This window comes from Copidosoma floridanum, unplaced genomic scaffold (genome assembly GCF_036245765.1).
Source record: "Copidosoma floridanum isolate Cflo_tuat_1 unplaced genomic scaffold, Cflo_Japanese_pri ptg000028l, whole genome shotgun sequence".
In the NCBI taxonomy this organism is placed as follows: Eukaryota; Metazoa; Arthropoda; class Insecta; order Hymenoptera; family Encyrtidae; genus Copidosoma; species Copidosoma floridanum.
This window is the reverse complement of record NW_028321905.1, coordinates 541,305-566,707: the sequence shown is the minus strand read 5'-3', so window position 1 is coordinate 566,707 and position 25,403 is coordinate 541,305. Positions and strand designations below refer to the sequence as shown.

The window sequence follows — 25,403 nt, the reverse complement described above, 5'->3', positions numbered from 1 at the left end:
AAAATAAAAAGCAAAACTGTAACTTGTATATGTCTTTCTATGATATACTTATACGTATAAGAACTTAAATTATTTTTTCTTTTATAATAATAGAAACCATGAAAGTACCATTGTCAAGAGTTACCTCACATACCCCTATTCAACTACTAAGAAACAAATTTTTCTTTCGCTTCTCTTTATTTGATCTATAATATTTAAATTACAGATAAATTCTAATTATTAATGAACGCCAGTAAACACCCCAGGACACCTGGTGATAGGCACTTTTGTTATCAATATATGGTTTATTAATTTATAAAGAAGACAGTCAGTGCCTTGGGTCACGCATACATTTAGTTTTTTCTATATTTTGTTTTTAAAGCCAGCCTGTTCCTTATTTAACCCTTTGGCACATACGTTTTGTCGAATAAAACTCTTTAAAATATTTTTAGTTTGACAAATAAGTTTTTATCTTACTATCATTTTGAGACCAAAAATATATATTTTATACGTAAGAAAATATTAAAAGACATGTATAGATTCATTACAGGCATTTAAAAAAAATTCATTTCAATATATACAAGACAGTCACCTAATTTCAATTAAAGGTATATTTGTTGATTTTTCCTAGAAAACACTTAAAAAGTTTCCAGATAAAAACAAAATCTAATATTTTTTAAATACATTTCTGTATAATGTAGATTAAAACAAATAAAAAAAAAAAAGAAAGTTTAAAGGGTGATCTTCACATATAGCATTTTTTGTATGATCTCCCCGAGATTTTAATAGAATGTTTGTAATGATGTTAGAAAGTTACATGTAAATCTTAAGAATATTCTATAGTATCGTTTTTGAGATATAAGATACTAAAAAAACTTTAATTTAACACGTAAACTTATAAAAGAGTCACGTTAGGATATAATTAATAAGAAAATACTCTATAGAATTCGTCCAATTTTTGCATGATGCAATACCATTCGCCTGTGCTCTCGTATGTTTGTTCTCTTCTCATCACTCTATAGTTTTCCTCCACTAACTGTAATGAATATACTTATCTGATAATACCATAAGCATTTTTCAACTAAGAAGTATTATTAAAAAAAAATTTTTAGCTTACCATCCCGATTTGTTATTCAAATATATATTTTAGCATATTTATAAAGATTTCAATTGTGTAAACGTTTAAAAAAGAAAATAAACTTAACTCGAATCGTGTTCCACGCACTCGGGACTGTTTGACTTAAAATGGTGGACGGAGTACTAGTGGGGGTAGGCGTCCAGACACTCCAAGAATGACACTAATCGAAGCTACCTGCAACAGACGTAAGTAGGTCTGGTTATAATATCCCTGAGCCAATTACCGAATATTACCATAGTTATTTATCGGCAGTGCATCAAGAATAGAGATGTGAGTCGTGCACATGAATATCCCGGCTACCAATGACACTCTTTTCTAACATACAAGTGACCTATACGTACCTCAGTTTTCATCTCGAACCACCAAGGTTATCGAGTGCCACGAGTAAAAGGCGGTCTGATCGCCAAAATCTCCGGCGTAATACCAGGAGATGTCTAGCCAGACTAGCCAGAGTATAATCTGCTCTAATACTTTGAGATTTCGTTGTCGTTTAGATCACCCTAAAGTATCCAGGCAGTCACGTTTGTTGTAAACTTCAGTCAAAAAAGAGTTTAGCTCACTGGTCCTTTTCAGAGTCATCAAACGTCGAACTACCTTGACAACAAATATATTATAACTTAAGAAAGTTGACAAAAAACAGCCATTAGGGCTCACACAAGTTTTAACCGTAACTATAGCAGCAAAAGGGAGAATTAGCAGGAAAACTTGATATGCTTCAAATGTATAAAATTTTAGGCGTCAAGAAAATAACAGTTATCACTTAATTTTTTCAGATTTTTAATACAAAGAATAATAGGTATGTATATTTATTATGGCATAAAAAATAGTGAGATTGTGCTTTATGACTTTGTTGCTTTTATCTGGTATTGACGTTGTCAGACTAAAAAAACAATTTCTGAACTATATATTTTTTGTCAGTTTGGTATCTTTCAATAAAAATAGATATTAATTTTATTACTCGATGGGTAAGCACTGTTTGTAATTAGTCAAATTATTATATATTGACCTCCTCCATCCAGATAGCTCTATGTTTCAAAAGCTTTTTTTAAAGTGAAAATCGCCGATGTGCAACAAAATCCTTCTCAATTAAATTTACGAAGCAGTGAAATAAGATATCCGCTTCAGCCAGAAGTCGAACTTGGGCCTTCTTTTTGCCGGAAAGGCTTGTTAACAAACTTTGCCATCAAACCCTTGGTGAATACCCTTTCCTACTGTTCTGTTAAGCATGTGTCTTGTGAAATGCCGATGTCATAGATATTAATGTTATTACTTAATAGGTAAAACTAATCAATTTCGCCACCGAAGCTCTAAAACTATAGAGCAATTTGCATGGAGGAGGTCAATATATAATAATTTCATTAACTACAAATAGTACTTAACCATCGAGTAAAAAAATTAATATCTACGATATCGGAATTTGACCTAAGACACGCTTCACAGAGCAGTGGGGAAGAGTATTGGCCAAGGCTTCGGTGGCAAAGTTGATTAACGTGCCTTCCTGGCAAGAAGAAGGTCCAGGTTCAACTCCTGGCCAAAGTGGATATCTTTTTTCACTGCTTTGTAATTTTCATTAACGAAGTTTTTTTCGCACATCAGCGATTTTCACTTTAAAAAAGCTCTAAAAATATAGAGCAATTTGGATAGAAGAGGTCAATACATAATAATTTGACTTTTAACAAAAAGTTTCTTCTTCCAAGGAGTGTCAAGAATAGGTGTGAAATTCTTAACTAAAGAAGTTTTACATTTTGTGTCAACGCACTACGGTGTTTCATACACCAAACTCTATGTGGAGCCAAGACCGGGGACTCGATAGTTAAGCAGAAGCAAAAAACCTCTAAAAAACTAAGTTATTCAAAAAATTAGCTTTTTACTTTTTTACCCTTCAAAGTCGATGAACCAACAACTTAAACTTTAATTAAATTTTATTAAGCTATTGCATAGCTTTTATTGCGGATTTTAAGCGGCGACCATATCAAGAAATTCTGTAACGAAAAAAACCTAACACCCCCCACTCCGCCTACCATGTAGCTCTGCCGAGCGTTCACTTAACGTGTATGTATATGGTACGACTGTATGAAGCTCGCAAGGATCGAGACGAGCTACTCCGACATTGGATGAATACCCAAGCAGCTGTTTGTTAGAAAGTATATAGGTGTATAGGTATCCATCATATCTTTATAATGCCACACTGCCCACACTCACCACATGTGCGCCCCGTAAGTATACATGTAAGTATCTATGTATACATAGGTGTACCTATGTACAACACAGTGAATAGTGTTCTCGACTGCGGAAGAAACTGTACGTGACCGTGTCAGCTTAAGGTGGCTCCAGTGGCCTCAATGTTAAAATTATAAATAACCCAACCGAGGTTAATAAAATTGAATTATATTCTTTGAATTCCCATCTTTTTATTCGTATAAAAAAAAAATTAAGGTTGAGGATGAAAATTGTAAGAAATCATGCTTACAAAATCGTAGTTTTAAGACGGGTTAGATAGGAAATGCAAGCTTACGCGATATACAACCTACTGCTGCACTTATATAAATAACCCGTGAGGTGTGAAAAATATACTATCTTGTATATATTATTACGCAGTTTTCGATGACATGAGAAAAGTGTCTTGTTATCGAACAAAATCTTTAAATAATCAGAGACTAAGTATACAGTTGCGAGTGCAAGTCAGCTCTCAGCTGTCTGCATTCTGCAGAGTACACATATATATAGGTATAACTTCTCTTGAACTTAGGAGCGTACCATAACAGTTCATCAATTAGGGCACCATAAAACTTTTTTGTTTTTTTATATTAACTCACTAAAGTAACAGATGAAATGTAGAATATGGCTTACAACAGTCTCTACGATAATTTTATACCATATTTTAAAGAAAATAATGATTAATTTTTAGTCTCCCCATTTTGATACGGCACTAGGCGCTGGAGCCACCTTAACGTCACTGAAAGTAACGCTAGGCGTCGCTAAGTAGGTGGCGCGCTGAAATCGGGTGGCGTGAGATTTAAAAATAGAAACCCTCATACATAGAATATAAATGTGATTAATTCGGTAATCTTGTAATCTAATCGATTGTAATATTAATATTCACGCTCATAATTAGTCAATTAATCAATTGTTAATTAATACTTCGTTTCAGTATTATACATCACTAATTAAAAAACATTTTTGTATCATTGTGAACAATTATTTGCTGTAAACTTTTATAACACAGTGAGTAGGAATTATTTCATCTAAACGTCCTTGTGGCTCAATAATATTTCTCCGCTAAAAAAAGGTCAATTGCATGGTCTACTGATATACACGGCAAAAAGAGAATGTGGAAAAAATTAGGTGTACTTTAAAAAAGCAACTATTAAAAATATAAGTATGCTTACCTGTATATTTGGAATCATAAGATTTGGTGGTTCCAAATATACAGGTAAGTATACTTATATTTCAGGTTAACTATCAAAATTATCAGTATTATAGTCTGCAGTAATATTTCGTAAAATTGAAAAATTTATTATTACTATTTTTTTTTATTATTAAACAACGTACAAGTGTGACATTTGCAATTTGTGTAACTGTTAGATTAAGAAGTTACTGGTAAGGCAACAAGGAAATATTTAACACATTTAATCAAATTTTTTACAATAAATCTTTAATGATATTAGATTTCGTGATTTTCTTATTCTTGTAGTATTAACGTGTCAAACATTATTCGATCATTCTCTCTGGTGATTGAAATTGACCATCTCTGACTGTTTAACGAGCTGTGAAAACTTTTCTTATCGGTTACCACGCTCAGAAAGTGTAACTTGAATTAATATTAAAGAAAAAACTTGAATTAATATCAAAGAAAAAAAAGTACTGCTTGAAAAAAAAAAATAATAATAATAACTACAATTGCATAAGTTGATTAAAAATGCTATTCAATAGCTTTACCGCGGCAGTCCCCGAGTGCCACTCGTCTGGTTTTATTTTTTTACTGAACAACGTTTGATTTACAAGGAATTGTAAGAAAATAAACGATTTAAATTGTACATCTTCAGTTTTTGTTACATGATACGCGAAATCATCCGAAAAAATACATAGCCCTTGGTACAAAGTTTAATGTGCCCCATTAGACCTATGTAAAAAATTTTAATCAAAAAGTAATTTTTTTTTTACTCTGGTAAGTAACATGCCCTAATATATTTACTTTACTCTTTTTAAATCTTATTTTACCATAAATTTAAATCTTAATTCAATAGCTTAGCTTCTAAAATGAAGATGAAACTTGACAGACCAGACGGTGAGGAATAACTTAGTATAAAAAAGTATAGTTTTTATGTTTATTTTAAGGTGTTTTGTGTTATTTTATTTGTTTTTCATACTGATAAAATATGTTATTATCTTAGTCATAGTTGAACTCTAGAAAAAAAAGTATAACACAAAACAAAATACTAACATTGACTTTTCATTATAATACGTAATAATTCGTTTCTTTTGTCGGTCTATGCAATAAATTTCCCTGCCTTACTATCCTTATGTAAAAATTTTTTTATCAAATCTTAGGTGTTATTTTCAGCATTACTGACCAATGATATATGATTTTTATACTTCTGATGATTATCTATAAAACCACTGATGATAATGAGGTTTACAAACAGGAAGGAATTGGTCGTTACAGAAACTAGACTTTGAAATTTTGTATTAATTTCGGCTATATCCTCACAAAAAAAACAGTCACAAATATTTTAAAAATTACAACTCTTTTGTTGATACTGATATGAATGGGCAAATGTTTATTTGGAATAAAATAATCAAAATAAATTAAAAAAAAGTTTTTTTAAAACCTGAAGTCCATTGCCCTAAAAATTTCTTAATTTTTTTTTTCAGTAGAAAAAGAATTGTTCATTTTCCTATAACATTTGCTCAGAAATACGAAAAAAATAGTGTGGCCAAATCAGATAAAGGCCTCATTTGGTTACTTAAAAGTTTTTGAAGCAATGCCAATTGCTTATTGAATTTGCATTAACGTCCTTTATATTCTTGACAGAACACCGATAGAATTTTGGATTCAATTTTGTTTTCACGCCAAGTATAGGAAAATGAATTTTTAGACTAGCAACTAAATTGTGGCGTTTTTTGTAAGTGAACAAAAAAGCTTGTGCATGGTTGAAAATACTTTCAATAGGTTCTTAATCTTAACTATTGAACGACTTTTATCAGTAAAAAAACAATTAAAAATTCATAATGATTGATTTTAATTACAGAAAATATCACGCTTTTTTGCAACGTAACATTACAATAAAAATTGTATTATAATCGGAAGAACCTACATCAGTAGGAAATCTTATCACTAACAACTTGGCTAGCATGCTTTTTTAAATCTAACCATTGGGAAAGGAGACACAAGTAAAAATGTAAGAAAAATTTTATTAGTTGTAGCAATTTTTTCAATAATAAATAATTAAGGCTAATCCTTTAATTAAATTAAACTATTTTTTGTAATAATAACACTTTATTTGTAATTTAATAAAATTATTTTTTTTATCAATAGATGGAATTTTCTCAGCCATCATATTTTTATGCTTTAACTAGCGAACTATTAGGTGTTTTATCAATGTAGTACAAAGGACTCCTCCTAATGTAACAAACAATATTATTATACTTAAGATATTAAGTAAAGCGTGTAATGATCATCGTTTTTTATATTATATATTTCAGCAACCTCAGTATGATGCAAATAATACCGATAAAGTGATGGGAGATAAAATGGAATTGCATTTGAGGCCAGATAATGAAGAAAATAATTCTGATGACGATAAAATGATTATTTGTGAAGAGTCATGTTTAATTAGCTCATGTTCAAAGTGCGAAAGTAAAGTAAAAGCATGTCATGATGAGAATTTTAAAGAAAACATTCGATCTCCTGAATTATCTTGTGAAAGTTTATCTTTAAAAAAAGATGAAGTTACCTGTCGACCTAGGCCCATCAAAGGTATCAAAAAAAGCATTTTACAAAATAATTTTCATCTTGTATAGTACCTATAAAGTATTTTCTTATTCCTAAAGTTATTTACTATTTTATAATGTATCTCATTTTTTTTAACTCCTGACGTAGAAGATTCACAGAAATCTTTTTAATTTCTAATAGTTTTATATTGGACAAGAATCAAAAAGAATTTTTATTGGCTTACAATTTACAATATACGTTTATTAAAAAGAGAGAATGTTAAGTACTTCAGAGTTACCCCTTTTTGTTATTGTCATTTAAAGTTACAATAAGTACCTCTTCTGATAAATTTTATATCTTCTTAGCAATGTATAAAGCACAGTCGCTAAAACCGTTGTAATCGCTAACCGTAAAAACTACTGAACCGATTTTGCTAAAATTTTGCACACTGATTCTTCATAATCCCGAGATGGTTTTCGCATAGTTTTTTTCTTAAAAAAAATTATAACAATGGCGATAAATAAGCACAAAGTTCTGCTAAAATAACCTAGTTTTGCACTTTAGTTCAGTAGGATCCGCAAGGTAGCATCGAGGTCAAATTGAAGCCACCCGCAATCAAAGATAGTAAAGAAAGGTTATAACATGCCCCATCGAGTTGTCGACAAACGTAGTCGTTCATTGTCAGTACACCAAGAATGAAGTTGTTAGTCGTGTAGCTGCGCATACCAGCTACCAATGACACTCTTTTTTCATAGGCAAGCGAAATATATCGCTTTCTAACGCGGATCTCCAAGACGGCTGAGTGCCACAGAAAAATAGGCGTTCGGAAAGTCAACGTTTCCAGGAGAATACCAGGAGACGTGTCTAGCCTGATCACAACTTGACCCCACACTTTAGAGTTTTGTGTCCGTTTAACTATCCAGCCTCGTGCCGTCAGAGAATTTTCTACTTCAAATACAAGCCAAAAAAGACAGCCCTGAAGAGTACAAGTAGCCATAACTGCCTCCTTCTTACTGGTCGTCCCAACGGCATACCTACAGAGAAGGTATTCTTCAGGCCCACTTTCCTGACTAACGATAAGCGGTTGGTTATCCGGGAAATGACCTGACGACGAGATATTCTCTGGTTAGCAGCGTACCTCCTTCCAGTACGGTCTACGTACACAAAGATTCCAATGGTAAGAGTCAAGCTACCCGCAGCTGGCTCTCCATCATTAAGAATAATGATAAGGAATAACTGGAAATTTCATCGCTGGCCCTTTTCAGGGCCATTATAAGTATTTATGTTCTCTACTTAACTATCAGTCTTATCGGTTCTTTTAAAGGCCCCCTAAGTTTAAACTTCCGTGCCAAAAAATATATTTTTACTGCCATTGCTGAAAATAATTCATTGACTAAAAGACTATGTAAAGCTAGCCACTATTAAACAAAGTCAGTCATTCTCTGGCAGACATCACAAACGGAGTTGTTTGTCGCAAGGCTGGGAACCTCAGTGACCGACAACTTCATATTAACCTCTCGACTCTAAGCATTCAACCAGGAATCACCTATCATCTCCAAGGTCTGTGCTGGGCGAACTTAACAGCTATTAAGGAAAAATAAACTTGAGCCAACGGGACAGTCTCCAACGGGCAAGCGTCACGAATTAATCTCTTTACCTTAAATCACCAAAATTACTGGCTCCAAAGCTTAAAACGTTTTAGTTTTTCTCTTGATTAGTTTGGTGCTACAATAGCAGGCTAGAAAAGATCACCTTGAGGTATAGAAGCAATCACGTTTGCTGTAAACTTCAGTCAGTAAAGATTTTACTTTAGGAGCTGGTCCTTTTCAGGGTCATCGGACGTCAAACTACCTTGCTAACAAATATATTACAACGTAATAAAGTTGAAAAAATAACCTTTAGGGCTTACAAAAGTCTTAACTATGCCAAAAGTTGCAAAAAGTTAAATTAGAAGGGAAACTTTAAATGCACTTATTTAATACAATTTTAGGCGGCAAGAAAATGACGCTAAACATTAATCGAGATTACAGCAGTATGAAAATCTATAAACAAAGAACTTATTAATTAAAAAATAAGCTTTTTACTACGACCCTCAGAGTAATCTGTTGAATCTTCTAGATTTTTAAATAGGTAATATTTTGTATTTGTGTTTTTGTAGCGATAAGAAATGTAGAGATTACGCTCCAGGACTTTGTTGGTGTGATAATGAAGGTGTAAAATAAGAGAAAAAAATGTTTTAATTACATATTTTTTGTGAGTTTTAAATCTTTACAGCTTAAAAAAATAGCCCTGTTCATAGATTATACGGTAGAAATTTTAAATCAACGGCTTTTTAGGGCCAACGATTATTTTTTGGCGTAAGAAATGCGTTGTAATTTTCAGGATGGCTATATTTTTTTCACCTTTTACTACTTATTATTTGACCAAATACACTGTATGAATTCAGAACAAACATGTTCTTAGTAAGATTTTCGTTGTGAGAAGTGTCAGGAGATACTGTAAAATTTTTAACTAAATTCGTCTTACTTTACGTGTCATCACACTGCAGGATTTTATTTAGTGAGTCTTGGGCGAATTCGAGGGGGGCTGCTAGTAACATATATATGTATACATAGGTATATTTTAAGACAAAATTAAGCAACCCAATTATTCGTTGACACAAGGCTATGGTTGGGCTTGACCATCCATTAGAAAGCTTAAAATTAGTTAAAACGAGAACTAAAAATTACTTTCTGTCGATTCTTTACATCATTTGCTCGAGTATTTCAGTGTAATGCAAATTTTAATCAAAATATGGATCACTACATTTTCTTCATTTGCTGGTCACAGAGATTTATAAGAACAACCACACTATTTAAGAAGAGTATATTCTGTTATATTCTGTACAAATATGAACAGACAATTTTAGTTTTGCATACAATTTTTTTTTTTTCATGTAAACCATTAGGCTACTAAAAACTACCAAGTTATTATTAGGCTTTTAGAAAGTATTTTTGGTCGCTGATCACAAATCTCAGGTAGAAATTGTAAAATAATGGACTTTACTGTGATATTTCTGAAATTCATACTAAGCAAAAACTGCATACACATCACGTGAACTACGCATTCTCAGGCTTGGACTCTCAGAGCGTGTCTATAAATCGAGCATAAAATCTCTTTGTTGGCGTGCTTTCGTATACTCTTTCCAAAATTCATACTGTCTTACAAAATGGTGATAACAAACAATTATTGATTATGCGTTATGCCCTTCTTACTATGTAGTATAGTAATACCTAATTTTTTTTTTTTTTTTTTTTACCGGGTTACCGCAACAGCCTACTGGCCACTGGCCTAGTCGGTGGGGCCACCCACTCACCACCTATGTGTGGGGGTGTATTGCAACACCTATAACCAACCCCTTAACTGTCATAATACCTAATCCATGAGCACAGTGTGAGTATCTCCGGTGAAACACTTTGCCAGTTAAGTTGACACTCTCTGCACCAATGGTGCATCGGGTCCACTCGCCACTGTGTAGCTTTTTCCCGGAGAGAAATCCATATTTCAGGACGTCCATTTCTCGTTGGTTAAACCGGCGCTCTCTGCCAAAGCATCGGATCCAGGCTAATTAGGATCCACGGAGAAGCCCCATGTTTCAGGGACCACTTCTCGCCGGTATAAGGCCGGCCGATCCCTGCCTGACGTATCAGATCCGCTTATCCCTACCTATAGCCCTAACACTGTTTTGCATTTACCCAGACCTAAATACCTGGGAGGCAAGGAAAAAAATCCTGAAATTACTGTCAAGAAAAATACCACGGAAAAAACCGCCCCAAAACAGCCAGGGTTACATAGGAACTTTTCCAGATGAAAACAGTTTTCGAAAAAATCTGCATTTATTGGGAATCGAACCCACGATCCCTAGAACAGTGTTGTATCAGTTACAAGCATGCTTACCACTGAACCAACGCCGCTCCTTAGTAATACCTAATTCATTTTTATCTTAAATAAAAATGGAAAAAAATTTTTAACGTAAAGAGCGGAAATACGTGAACTTATAGCGTCCAATGACTTGAATTCCTATTATGCAAGTATTTGGACTATTTACAATCGAAGTTTATATCATACAGTTTTAATGTGCTTTAAACTGATAAAAAACAATCATGAATGGCACGCAGCCTCTAGTTTTTGCACGTACAGTATGGAACAAAATTGAACTGCAAAAGCTTGTGGAGGGGAGCATTTCGAGCTCAGTGATCGTGCTCTTATATCACTTAGTCCGAACTTTACGCGTTCAATGTCTTCCAAGTTCTGCAATGCTGTATTTTGGACGTAAAAAGCTTTATCGTGCGTACTGACTCGGCCCAAAACATCGTCGAACTGTCCTTTTTTATACTTATATTTTTGGGCTCTCAATATAAACTTGAAGATTATGGCTATCGCCACACTGAGTATATCTATACGAAACAAAATACTTTTTAACAAAGATATAATACCTTTTTATTTAAATGAAATTATCATTCAGATAACGTTTCGTAAGTTTTTACAATATTTTAACAAATTACTTTTTTACATTTAAACTAGTAAAGTTTTAGAAAAATTTATCAAAAAACTTGTGTGAAACAATGGTTTCTAGACATGTTTTTTAGATAAAACTTTATTTACTCAACGAAAAAAGTACGCTAGCATTATATTTGTGGTATGCCTACAGTATAACTGTAATTTAAGTAGTATTTACAATTAAAATGCGTTATATATACTAACTAATCAAGCATTATATTAAATAACCTCTAAAAAAATTATGTAAACACAAGTTTTCATGGTACAGTATTTTTTTTATTTAAAAAATTTCATTTATTAATGCAAAATAAACTTTCAGTCAGAATTGAAATAAGTTAAGTACGCTGTGTTCAGTAAAAATAGATCTAAATTTGTTTAACCAAAGTTATTTGAACTGCACAACTAGCAATTTTAATTTCGTAATTTAATATACTAGAAGTAAATGATTTTAATAAATATTTAGCTTTGAGTAGTACACCCTCTTTGAAAGTTACTTAATAAAATAATTCACGAGCATGTAATATTATTAACGATGTCACTATGAAACAAAAACTGGGGGGAAAACAATTTTTCTTTGTCACATGAATTATTAATGACACAATACAATGTTACTTGCTATTTTTGGGATTTGAAAGTATGTGATCGCTACACAATGATATCTATTGATTGTAAACAGTGAACTAGGGTCTCTGCATAATAAACTATTTGTGTTGAATAATATATTGTAGTAACATTAATGCTCATTTTGTGTACGTACTAGAAGTGATGAAAGTTAGTAGTTTACACCATATGTACTACAAAAAAAGCGTCATTATTAGTCTTATAAATCATTTTTATTTGGCAAAAACAAGGCCCATCATCATTATTTCAATAAACAGAAATTGTTTCAGGTGCGTAATTTTCGGCTTATCATCTAAAACATTCAAGTATTCAAAAGTAACACGTTAATAAAACTGATTTTTAATAAACACTGTTTAAGCTACATTTTTTATTGAGCAGGTACTTGAGCCAATAGTTTTTAAGTATTTGTTTTTTTATTTTTCTACCATACTCCAGTAATAGAGAAAAGAATCACTGTTTCTCACCATTTGTGAAATATGTAGAGCAGAGGGCATTCTTAAAGACACTGAACCAAGTAACTGTATGTACATCTTATTGTGTTCCCATATCAGGTGTTTTAGTTTACGTACATCAGCTTATTTAAATCTGAAAGATGACCGTATTACAATAACGTAACGTTGTAATTAGTAAAATTATTAGCTTTTATTTGTTTCTTGGATTTAGTTACTAAAAATATTAATATAATATTTTGTAAAACACATTATTTTGACAGCAAAATGTTTGGTTACAGTTTTATTCTAAAATTTATACTTTTTTTCATCGTTTCTTTTACGAGTAATATATTTCAAGGCTAACTTCTAACTTTATAATTTTTTGTAATCGACATTATGTTGTTAGTCCTTTTTAGCTTTTTTATTCAATAACTTATCGTTACATATAATTTGAATCAGAATTGTAGACAAATATTTTTTGATAATTCTTTCTCCAAAGTCATGCAGAGATTAGGACTTTTATCTTCTGTTATGTTAAAATCTAACAAATTATTAAAAACACATGGGTATCATAATAACACGGTAATATTCTGTTTTTTAATGTTGTCACTGTAATTATGTGGATTTCTGAGTTATTCTTTGTTTTCTGACCTCATGTTTGATATGTGAAATGACTCTGCCTTGCAGATTGTACACAAGCGAATATTTGAAAAGCTTGTGGCAAAAACGAACAGCTCATTCACATAAGTTTGTCATAACCAGTTACTAGCACGCATTTTAAGGAAACTGAAAGTTCTAAAGGTAAGAAAGGATACACAATAAATCTACCACTGAATTTATTTTTATATGAACGACTGCCTGATTTATGACTGTTTTCAAAATAATCAAATAAATATATCAAAGATAAAACAAACCTATCCTTGCCATAATATACACTTTTTCTGTAACTCTGCTGGGATTAAACTAGATGAAACTAAATTTTTCTGCTACAAGTTATCAATATATAAAATTATATTATTAAATAGTCCTAGAATTCCCGAAAAATCTTTTATTGCTTCTGGAATTCGAATGTAAGCAGTGTCAACATCAACTAACAGTTTATTTCTTTTATTAATCGCACTCGTCATTTTCATTTCTTCCGAAGGTACATCATTAATGTGGTTTGAATCCTTGAATCGTTTCTACTTGGTGTAAAAATCTCTAATAATAGATTTGGATTCTATTTTAGTATTTTTTGTTTTATCAATAATTTTTTTTTTTTTGGATGATTTTATCAATCGTTTCTAGTTTTTTTATCGTATTAGAATAAATACTTGACATACAACAATAGAATATCTTTGAATTCTTAAATACCATTATAAAGTGTAAATAGATTGTTGTACATTTTTTAAAATAATTCTGCCACTACTACATTTACTATTCTTGTTATCTTTAAATGTTAGACAATTTTTCTTAAGCATCTTGTATTACAAAGAGTTATAGAGTAGGAATTAGACAAATGTAAAAATATATAAAAGTGCAGTATGATAATCTCTTTATTTTAATATAGAGAAATCATAATTCAAATATATGTTAAGTATGATCTAACACATTTTTTAATTTTTATAATAATGAAAAGCTAGATAAACCATAGTACTTTTAAGTAAATATTTTTTATTTTTTATTTAACCTGCCACTGTTCAAACAACCATATCAGGAAGTATGCAACGAATAACTAGAAATCGAAAATGGTTTCATAATGGTCATTTTGACTTGATCCCAGTACTTTTAATAATGTACATAAATTATTAACAGCCATAATAACCATGATTGCCGAGTTCGTCCCCAAAATCATAAAAATGGTCGAATTCGTCCCTGAGTTATTAGAGTGTTTTTTTATCACTCGCCGAATTCGTCCCTGGGTCATAAGAGTGTTTTCTTATCACTCACTGAATTTGTCCCCGGGTCATTAAAGCTTTCTCTTGTCCCTTTTACCGAATTCGTCCCCATTATAATCATATATTTTCTGTTGCTCTTTTTATTGTAAGTCCAAAGATTTACACTGATTTCCAGGCTTCGCACAGGTAGTTTATTTAAAAAATTTTTATTTCGTCTTTTTTTATATTTCATCATTTCATCAAACATAATAATTTCGTTTTCTTTGTCATTCACTCGTATGAAGTTTTCACCGATATTGGTCATATGCCGTATGGACGAATAGATATATCATCAATTGCTTTGCGTTTTAATGAATTACTTAACTGCGATCTATTTTTGACATTTTCTGCGACTGGTCCATGATTGTGTATACTGTTGTGTTCACTCGCTGCGTTGGTAGAATCCAATTTGGCGTTGTTATAGCACTTGCAATTTTTACACACCCAGCGCTGCAATTCGTTGGTCAAGCCTTTCTGGAATGTAAACGAATACCCGTATGGAATCAGCAAAGTTTTACCTTTTTCGGTTACACCAAATTCTATACTCGCAATTTTAAATTACAACTATGGACGAACATTCAAAGGCTCGTAGTATACGAGTTACAACGAGTTGTTATAACAACAAATAAACAAACGTTTGCAAATTCAAAGTGGAAAAGACTTCACTGTTGTGTGTGATGTATGTGTTAAGTAATTGATACCTTGCATTGATTGATTACAATATGCAATACCTTATGTTAACAATGAGTTGCTATTTATGGGGACGAATTCGGTATTTTTTTGCAAATTACGTGGGGACAAATTCTGTAATAGATAAGAAAACACTCTAATAACTCGGGGACGAATTCAGCGAATAGTAAGAAAACACTCCAATGACCCAGGGACGAATTCGGTGAGTGATAAAATGATGCACTGACGATGGGGAAGAATTCGGGTAGGCCCAGACACGTTCATGTTATAGAAAGATAGTTATTCTACTGATTTGTAAGATCATGATGAATCAGACACTTAAATAAAATAATAATAAAAAAAAAAAAAAGGGTATAACACTCCCAGAGAATACTGAAATCATGATAAATAATTGAAATACTGACAAAAAAAATAAAATAGTATGCCGAACGAAACATACATGCGACCTATTTTTGGGTATACGATGTCCCAGCACACCACAAAAACAATGAAAAAAAAGTCCTACATCAAGACGTAAACAAGATTTTTGATTCTTTATCCACAAAGTCTAAAATTTATTACTCCATTATTATTATCATCTCCTATTGAGTTAAAAGAAAAAAAAGAAGAAACAGATTAATACCTGAGTTACAAACTTTTTTTGTGGCAAATGGCTGTACACCTAACGCTTAGAAAGACAGATCATTGTACAAATAATTAGTTACATTTTGCAATCCTTAAAAATGAACTGTTAAAAGCAATAAAGAGCATTATTTATAATAACAAAATGGTTACACTTAAAATTATAGGGGAAAAAAAACTATTGTGTGTCCTTGAAAACAAAAAAAAAATTGTATGGAATAAGTAACAAAGAAAATTGTAACTAACTGCACAAGAAAAAGAATGAAAAAAAACAACATATCAACAAGTATATTTGCAGGCATTTGTGGCCCATTTCAGATCTTTGTAATTATTTGATTTTAAAAGATTAAAATAGGTGAATTTTTAAGAGTAAAAATATTTCCCAGTTAGTTTAATTTAAATTGTGAAAAAAATACAGTGCGATTTGTAATTTTTATTAATCGAGCACTCAGCTATGGTCCCTTAATTACCTTATTTATAAAGATACTAATTTTCTTCACCTATCAACAAAGTCAAAAGCAAAAAGAAATAGACGATCTTTAAACTGGAATAATCGGCTACCTTGGTATGACAGTGAAATCTATGATTGTATGATTGGTCATGAGATTCAGATCGAACAGTGATCAAAGGATACTGGTACCTACTAGAAATTCTGAGAATTCGTTTTATGCAAAGAAAATTATATAAAACTAAACAAAGAAAAATATGATAACTATATTAATGCGTATGTATATGTATACATGAGGTATTCTTTATAAACGAATGAACCCCCCTTCTCCAAAATTGGTTTGATTTATTTAGGTTCTGTAGGTAGTCAAATAAGAAGTCTGAGCATCTAATTTTTAATGCCGAGTGGCAAATCTGATATTAATATAGGTGAAGTAACAAAGTTCGATGATAAAATAATTGGTCAAATTAATACTTGATTACACGAAAAAATTAGCTCCCAATCAATATCAGAAGAACGTACAAAGACTTTTACTGACCTTTGTTGGGTCGTAGAATTTTTACACGGAATAATAGTGCAAAAATATAAACACTTACATTGTTAGTTTAGACACCAAGTTCTTATCAATGCTGAAACATACTGTAGAATTGCTTGTTATACTCATAATTTGACTGGGAAACGACTTAATTCTGATGGTTGTAATTTAGAACTAATTATTGGCAGAATGATATCATGAAAACATGTTGAAAATTATTAATCTAATCTTGTTTTTGATAATAATCACAATAAAAAACAGTACCATTTAAAAAAATATCATTGGCTGATTTGTTAGATTTTCTAGAGTAAGTTAACAAGAATTACCACTCTTTTTTACTGATACATACCAACTACAGCAGTCTATTTCGTACCTAGGATAAATGCTAGATACTGAAACTACGCTTTCAATAAGTTTTCTGAAAGAAGATTTAAACATCAGGTTTGAAGTTAAATTAAGGCACATTAACAGCAAAGTATGCAGGTGTTAAATTCATTACTTTTCTAACGATAAAGGGATGTATGCTATCAGAGAGTACAGTCGCAATGGTGCTTATAGCCCACAAACACTTGGCAGCTATCCTCACGTTGTTGCAGTACGTTTGTATCACTTATTTCGTGGTAGATACTTTCCAACGTAATTTGACATTCTCGCAGGCTTACGAACTTTTTTGACACTGTAAACGTATGTCCTGTAATAGACAAAGATAGTGACGAAGACTAAAGATACTAGTAGAAAAGTATATAAGCATTAACATAATTGCTTCGAAGTTACTTGTATTACTTTTTAAAAAAAAGTTGTGTATGAAAACGGATTTCTTATTACGAACAGTTTAAAACTGTTATAAAGGAATCATAAGTCAAAACTAAGTACTTTATTACTTCTTTGCCTACTTAAGTGTGCCTTATCGATAAAAAAAATTGGAAGGATGACGTTTTAAATGTAATTTTTCAGTTTCACGAGATGCAATGATGACATTGACTAATTAAAAATAAGAACATCGTCAAAATTGTGTATGAAAACCGTTATGATTTTAAAGGGTATTAAACCCATTTTTTGAATCGACCTACGTTTGTTAAAATTAAAATAATAAGTCTTTAATTCAAAGTTCTTTTGCCGTTTTACAGAATGCTCCAATAACATTGATCTTTGGAAAATTTAAATATGGTCAAAACAACTGAAAATATTCTGAAATATGCTTTAATGGCTTTTCACATTTTTTGACTCGTCTCACAATCAGAAAAAATTGGAAAAAATACATTTTGGATGTATTTGTTGTTGTTCTAAAAGATGCAGCATCTATATTGACTGTTAGAAATTCATAACATGGTCAAAACTACTAAGTATAGGCTAATTATTGGTTTTTTACATTTTTCGACTCGGCGCACGGTAAGAAAAAATTTTGAAATTTTGAAAAATACGTTTTTTAAGCATTTCCTTTTTTTACGAATTGCAAAAATAATATTTACAGTTAAAAATTTAAGCCCTGTCAAAAAAACTAGAAATATGCTAAAATGTACTAGTTATCGGTTTTCCGCATTTTTCAACTTGAGCCACCATTAAAAAAAATATCAAAAAATACTTTTACAACGTTTTTTTTCAGTTCTCAAAGATAAAACGATAAAATTGACTGTTTAGTAATCGCCACATAGTCAAATTCTCGTTTGAAAAATTAAAGTTTTTTTTTTTTGTTACGTCGATCCTGATTTATTTCTTAAAAATTCTACTAATAGGCAATTATTTGTCGTTTATTCATAAATTTTTTAAAGTAGATTTATTATCTGGAATACGTGAGAAAAATAAGACTGTCAAAAAATCATTTTTTGTGCCCCAGAGCCCAAAAAGTAATTTTGGTCTCTACGACCAGGCTGACCCTTTCTTTTAGTTGCCAGCGAGCACTTTAGTATCCTATAAAGAAATAAATAAAAATAGGGGCATTTTACAATTGTTAACGGAGGATACCCTTTTTTATTAATTCTTTGGCGTCCTGTTTCATAAATGTATGTAATATGCTAGAAATCTTGCAACTGAATTGTAACAAACATTCTTCTGCTCTTCTTGATTTCTTACTTATGAAAAATATCAATCGTATTCGGCCTGTATCAAGTAATGCGCACTTTTAATGTCTCCATAAATTTATTTTTCTCATATAATTAGACATAATTCTATAGTTGTATCAAATTTGTTTAGATACACTATAGTATTTAAAACCATCTAAAAGATTGACAGCGCGCATGTTTTTAACAGAAAGAGGAACATTGCCTGGGTTAATTACAAAGACAGATACAGTTCAATTAATGAGAGTACATAAATATAATTACTTAAGGAGTGCTGTGATATTTAAGATTTTGATACTTAATAACACTGTAATTTGCAAAACTGAGTAAAGCAAGCAGTCTAAAAAATTAAACTAGTATAGTTGTGTCCCAATTAAACTCTGTTTTTTATTTATCTACTGTTTTTTTTGAGGTTTGATTTTTTTTTTTGAAAATATGTTGATGTTATTAATACGTTTTATTTTTGCTTAACGTAAAAAATTTTAATTACTTTAATTATAATTATTATTTTTTTTTAACTATTGAGAACTTTAGTCATAACTACATACATATTAGCAAACTAGTGAAACTACATATCAGTGGATCAGTGAGGGGAAGTAATATCAGCCAATAAACCTAGAATGGGTGACCGATGCCACTGCATACGTTACTCCTAGGATTGATTAGATATTTTTTTCTTTATGTACATAAATATAATTATAATGAGAACTTAACTGTCACTAATCTAATACAAGTTGATTCTTAAATTTTTTTAATAAGAAATAAAGAAATGCGAAGTATTACATAAGATATTATTCTTTGGGGCTATTTTATTAACTTACTTAACAAATCTTCTACTTGACTAATCCTCATCAAAACAAATTTAAGTTTTGTATTAGATAACATTGTAGTAGAATAAATTTGAATAAAATGATAATTTAACAATTAAAATTGAAATAAACTCAGTCATGTCAATAATTCGTTTAAATGAATTTAACAAAAATATTTAAATAAATAAAATAAAGTAAAATGAACAAAATACGTGTCTACACTTTTTTACGAGTTGCAGAATGGAAAAATGCTGCATGTTGTGGTACTGTGTGGTAATAGAGGTTTTGACACAACGGTCAAGCCAGACGATAAGATCTGGGAAATGCCAGGTGACTGATTGAGCTTTGTGCCTCATTTATTGAGACGTGGCAGGCAAAATAATACCTGTTTCTACCACTGAAGAGGCTACATGGGGGTGCTCCAGCTGAGGCTGCGAGACTTGTGGGCTGATTCAGGGTTCGTATGCCTGGTGGCCTTCCTTTTGGGCACACCTAATGAGCTATCATAAAGATGCACTACACATCACTAGGTAGCGCAAAACACACACGGTCACAAAAATCAAACATTGAGAGAATTAAATCATGAAAATCCTTCGCGCAAACCTCATTGGAATCTTCAGCACTGACGGCTGTGCCACCGAGAGGACAGGCGTCGTCATCATGCAACTGCACAGAGGTAGTGGGAAATTAGGCTATCTCTTGTAGTACTGTACCCAGAAGACTATAGGGGGAAACCTCTGATAAAAAATACTTACAGAATGGCTTTAAAATTTTGCTCAGTCATGGATAAGATAGGCTACTCAGTGACATCAATCCTGTGAGCTTTTTCATTAAAAATACTGAGATGGAAGTGGAACATACTAGCAACTTAAGATTAGAGCTAACTGGTGAGCAGACAATAGAGGATTTTATTTTAACAGAAGTTGAATTGATGATTAAAAATTAGGTAGAAGCAGCAACGAAAACGCGCACAAAAACAGGTATGCCATTATTAGAATGTATAAAAGTGGCTTTCAATCTACTGTATGAATTTAAGGATGCATGTGAAGTGACAAAGGAAAAGATGAAAAATTTTCTTTAACAAGCCGATGATAATGTGACGACAAAGACGTTTCGATCAAAAAAAGGGAGAGAATTGCACACTATGTTTTATTCAGGTTCGTAAAAAGCGTGCGGACAGTCGAGTGGAACAAGCTCCAAATAAGGTCCCTAATCTCCTTTCTAAAAAAGGAGAAAAGACGAGAGAAAACCAGGAGCTCATCCCTAAGATAACATTTGATGAAAGTAACAGTGGAAAATGAGATGATAACAGAAAAAAGGAATAGAAAATTCTTGTTAAGGTCATGGAAGAGCAGAAGTTTGCCAAAATCCTAAAGAATATGAGGAATAATGTCAAGTCGAAAGACTAAAATCACAGTTAAAGAAGGTACCGCGACCAGCAAGAAAGATATTCTCTTAACGTCAGAGGATTTAAGGACAGAGAGGTCCTGGTTTACAGTCTATCCAAGACCTTATAAGGACTGGAATCAGTTAAAGATGGTGAGAGAAGGGTCAGACACACAAAATGCGACCTAGATCCAATTACCAAAAAAGAGGATGTAAAATTTGCACTTGGCAAGATCTCCAGGTACTTATCGCAGAGAAGAACAGTAGCGCAGGTAGGAGCAAATAATAGAGAACAAAAGGTAGCTCTAGTTAACACTGGAGAGATCAATGTCAGATAGATAAAATATATGAAGAGCTTTCTATTAGGTTTCACTAGCTGCCAAGTGAGAGAACGTGTTAAAGTCCTCAGGTGATACAGGGGCCTGGTGAATGGATACGTTGCTCTGAAATACGATAAGAAGAAGCAGTCAAAACTATGCTTTCGATGTTGCAAGCTCTAGAATATTATTCCCATACAAATAAGTAAGTTTTCATCGTATATCATTACACAAACAGTCAGTTATACTTAAATCTTAAATATCCATTATTATTATTATTATTATTATTATTTATATTTTGACTTCAAGTCCAGTGTCTGGGTAAGCTCTTGTGACATTAGTAATATCAATTGTAAATAAATATAACCTGGAAACTTGCTAACTTAATGTCAAGACAGCTTTCGTGAATGGTTGAATCAAAAGAGAAATATTTGTGTATATATAAAAAAAGAATTTCTGAAGGTTTGCTTGATGACAATATACGTAAAAAAAATAATATTACGTGAAAGCACTTTATAGACTCAAGATCAACCCGAATAGATGAAATGAGCGTTTTTATGAAACTGCATCCAAACTAAAATTATAGTCACATAACAGTGGGACTTACCCTTGCATATAAAGAAAAGAGGACGATTCTATCTTGATTCTATATGTAGATAATAAAATAATAGCAAGCAAGTGTGTAAGTAAAATAAATTCAGTCAAGATTAGTCTGCAGTCTGAGTTTGAGATCTCAGATCACGGTGAAGTTAGCACTCTTTTGGGTATTAAAGTGAAAAAGGGTCAAAAATATATAATGATTTTATTCACCCAGACATCATACATCGATAAACTGCTAGAAACATTCGGGTTTCATGATTCAAAATCACAAACGAATTAACCGTGACAAATCAAGTTTTGAATTGGCTATGTACAATGGCAATGCAAGAGAAAATGTACCATAAAAAAGAGCAATTAGTAGGTTGATCAATCTGGCCAACACAATCAGAACATCTATCTTATACTCTGCGAATGTGCTGAGTAAGCACCAAATTGGTCCATTTGAGTATAATTGGAAAGTGGTCAAAAGCAGATTTCTCTTTTTGCAACACCTCAGGACTCCAGTGTTGACTTACAGAATTCATACAGATAGATTGAGAGCTTGGATAGGAGCTTGGCAGACTCTAAAGGCTTAACTACGACAGATGAATATCTCATTAGATTTTGCGGAGATACAGTAATCTTGAAGATAAAAAAAACAGAGCTGCGTTGTGGTCTTAACCTACAAAGCAAAATATGTAACGATGTGTGGTGCCAGCCAGGAGTTAGTAGCAATATAATTGTTGATGTTAATTAAAATTTTTGACTAAAATAATATTTTCCAATATCCTGATGTTTCCATCTTTCTGTTGAAAAATATCCCATCTCAGTTCTCGCATCTTCATAGAGTAACATACACATGACAGTTTAAAAATAATGTTTTTTAAAGTGTAATTCCACATCATAATACTTACTTCTTAAAACTTGTTTAATGTCAAAAGTAATGTTGTTACTAATAAAAAATTACATTTCATTTAAGCTGAAGAATGATCCTGAAGTACTTTCAGTATTTGTTGTTATTTATTTTATCATAAAATGAAAACTCAACTGCCAACTTTTTTTCTTGCAATTTTTAAAAATCCATTACATTATACATAAGTTGCCAATAAGTTATTCTTCATCGTGTACCATTGTACAAACTGTCAGTTGTACTTACGCTTTAAGTTGTCATAACTATTATTTCTAGTTTAACTTTTAGTCAATGATGTGACAAGCTTTTATAAATGATGTTTAACGTTTTTACAGTGAAATTTATAAAATTATTACTATCTGAATTATTTACACCTTTAAACGTTGCATTATTTATTGTGTAAAAAGTTTTATTTTTTTATAAAATTTACTTACAATCTTATATACTAATCATGTTGTGTTAGTGTGCCCCTTATGATTGAACAATAATTTAAAATTACAAAATATTTTAGAATAAACATTATTTGATAGCCATATTAAAAGGTTTTGTTTCTTCTTCCCGAATTTTCAACAATAATCCTAATAACTCCTTAGAATAAAAACGGATATCAATTTATTATTTTAAAGGAAGAATAAAATGTTTAAGAATGATAATTTAATAGTTTTATCTATTATGATGCTTTAGTTTCTGTTTCTAGCAACTAGAAAAATTTGACGAAATTATCTACCTAAAACCATTAATTTATTTCCAAAACATATTTTCATACGATATAAGACTCCTACAGCTCTGTAAATTGTTTTTAAAACTTTCTTAGAAAATATCGAATCATCAATCAGAAGAATTAAATCTACTACTGAAAGTGTTTTTTATTAGTTTCAAATTTCGATAACGTGATGCACATATATTTTAAATGTAACGGAAATCTAAAACTCCTCTTATCTATCATTTTAGAGGCAACATCGAAGCTATGCCAGGCCAAGCTATTGACGTATTATTTTTACGTTGAGAAATTAAGTAGTGAGTTGATGTGAGAAATAAATAACTTTTTTCTTATTCTTCAGAACAATACATAAAAAAGGATTTAATTTTTTTTTTGCAAATAGTTTCAACTTTTTTTTTTATACATATATAGTAGTCGCGGCGGCGCAACGGTAGAGTTGCAGTTCCGTCGATCTCCGCGAGGTTAAGCTGCATTTGGCGCGGTTAGTACTTGGATGGGTGACCGCTTGATCACCATTCGAGTCTCGCCGTTTCGCCTGTGCTCTTGATTCTCGAAGAGCGATTAACTGTTTCTCTGCCGCTTCGTCTACGTGATCATAGGTGTGACTGAGTTGGTCCAGATGTTTATATATGTATGTGTATGTAAACATCTGGTCATAACTCAGGTGCAACGGTGGCTAATTAACACTATGCTTGTGTAAAAAAATGCCATGTCTGAGCCTACGGGCGATGATGAATAAAAAAAAAAATGTATATATATATAACTATAAAAATGTGTAAACATTAGGCCAATCAATGCTTAACTAAAAAATATTTTTTCAATCATACATTTTTTGTATCTTTAATCATGCATCATAAAGTGGATGGATTGAAGCAATTACGTGATGTGTCTTCTGATTAAAAAATTTGATAAGTACTTAAAAAATTATCATAAACAGAATTTTTTCTTAAAAAAAACTATTTATATGTATTTCATATTGCATTAGCTTGAATTTTTTCAAAAATGAGAAGCGACACAAAACTTGTCTGAATTTATAAGGAAACATAACAGTAATGGCTGTTTTAAAGGTATCTTAGATTCTAGAATCAGTAAAATAGAAACTTACTTAGCTGTACAACTAACGAAGAATATTCTTACTTTTATATTTGTAAGATATGTGTTTGGTGCTCATAGTTTAATTTTAGTGTATGTTTAGTAGCAAGGACACGCACTCTTGCATTTATACTCTCTATCTTTTAACTTCAGTTTACTATTTTAGTTTGTTTGTATTTCACTCTTAAAATAATTTTGTACCAACTCAAGATAGTGTACATTAAAGTGTTTTATATTTATATTAGAGTGACAGCGTTATACTTTTTATTTGTGTACCCATACATCCACATCTGTACTGCTTTTAGTATTTAAATCTTCTCAGTGGTCATCCCAACGGCATACCCAGAGAGAGGGTAATTTCCAGGCCCACTTTCCTGATTAACAATGAGTGGTTGGTTATCCAGAAAATGATCTGAAGATGAGATATTCTTTGGTTAGAAGCTAACCTACATGCAACATGGTTGCCGTACACGAAGACCCTGGTATTAAGGGGCAAGCTACCAGCAGCAGATTCTCCTTTGCCGAGAATAATAATAAGGAATTACGAAAAGTATCACCACTGGTCCTTTTTGGGGCCATTATAAGTATTGATGCTTCCTATTTGACCATCAATCTTATCGGTTCTTTAACGGGCCGCCTATACGTTGCCAAAAAATACATTTTTACTATTTCCGGCAAC

At 31.7% G+C, this 25,403-nt stretch overlaps 1 protein-coding gene across 2 annotated transcripts in view; it reads left to right on the top strand.

The window, feature by feature from the left end:
• cic (Putative transcription factor capicua) overlaps positions 1-25,403 on the top strand; it is a 1,044,991-nt gene that overhangs the window by 675,985 nt on the left and 343,603 nt on the right. For both annotated transcript variants that reach the window (XM_089595817.1, XM_089595818.1), the window contains one exon: positions 6,824-7,097. In XM_089595817.1, coding sequence (XP_089451943.1) covers positions 6,824-7,097 — 274 coding nt within the window. The remainder of the gene's footprint in view (positions 1-6,823; positions 7,098-25,403) is intronic.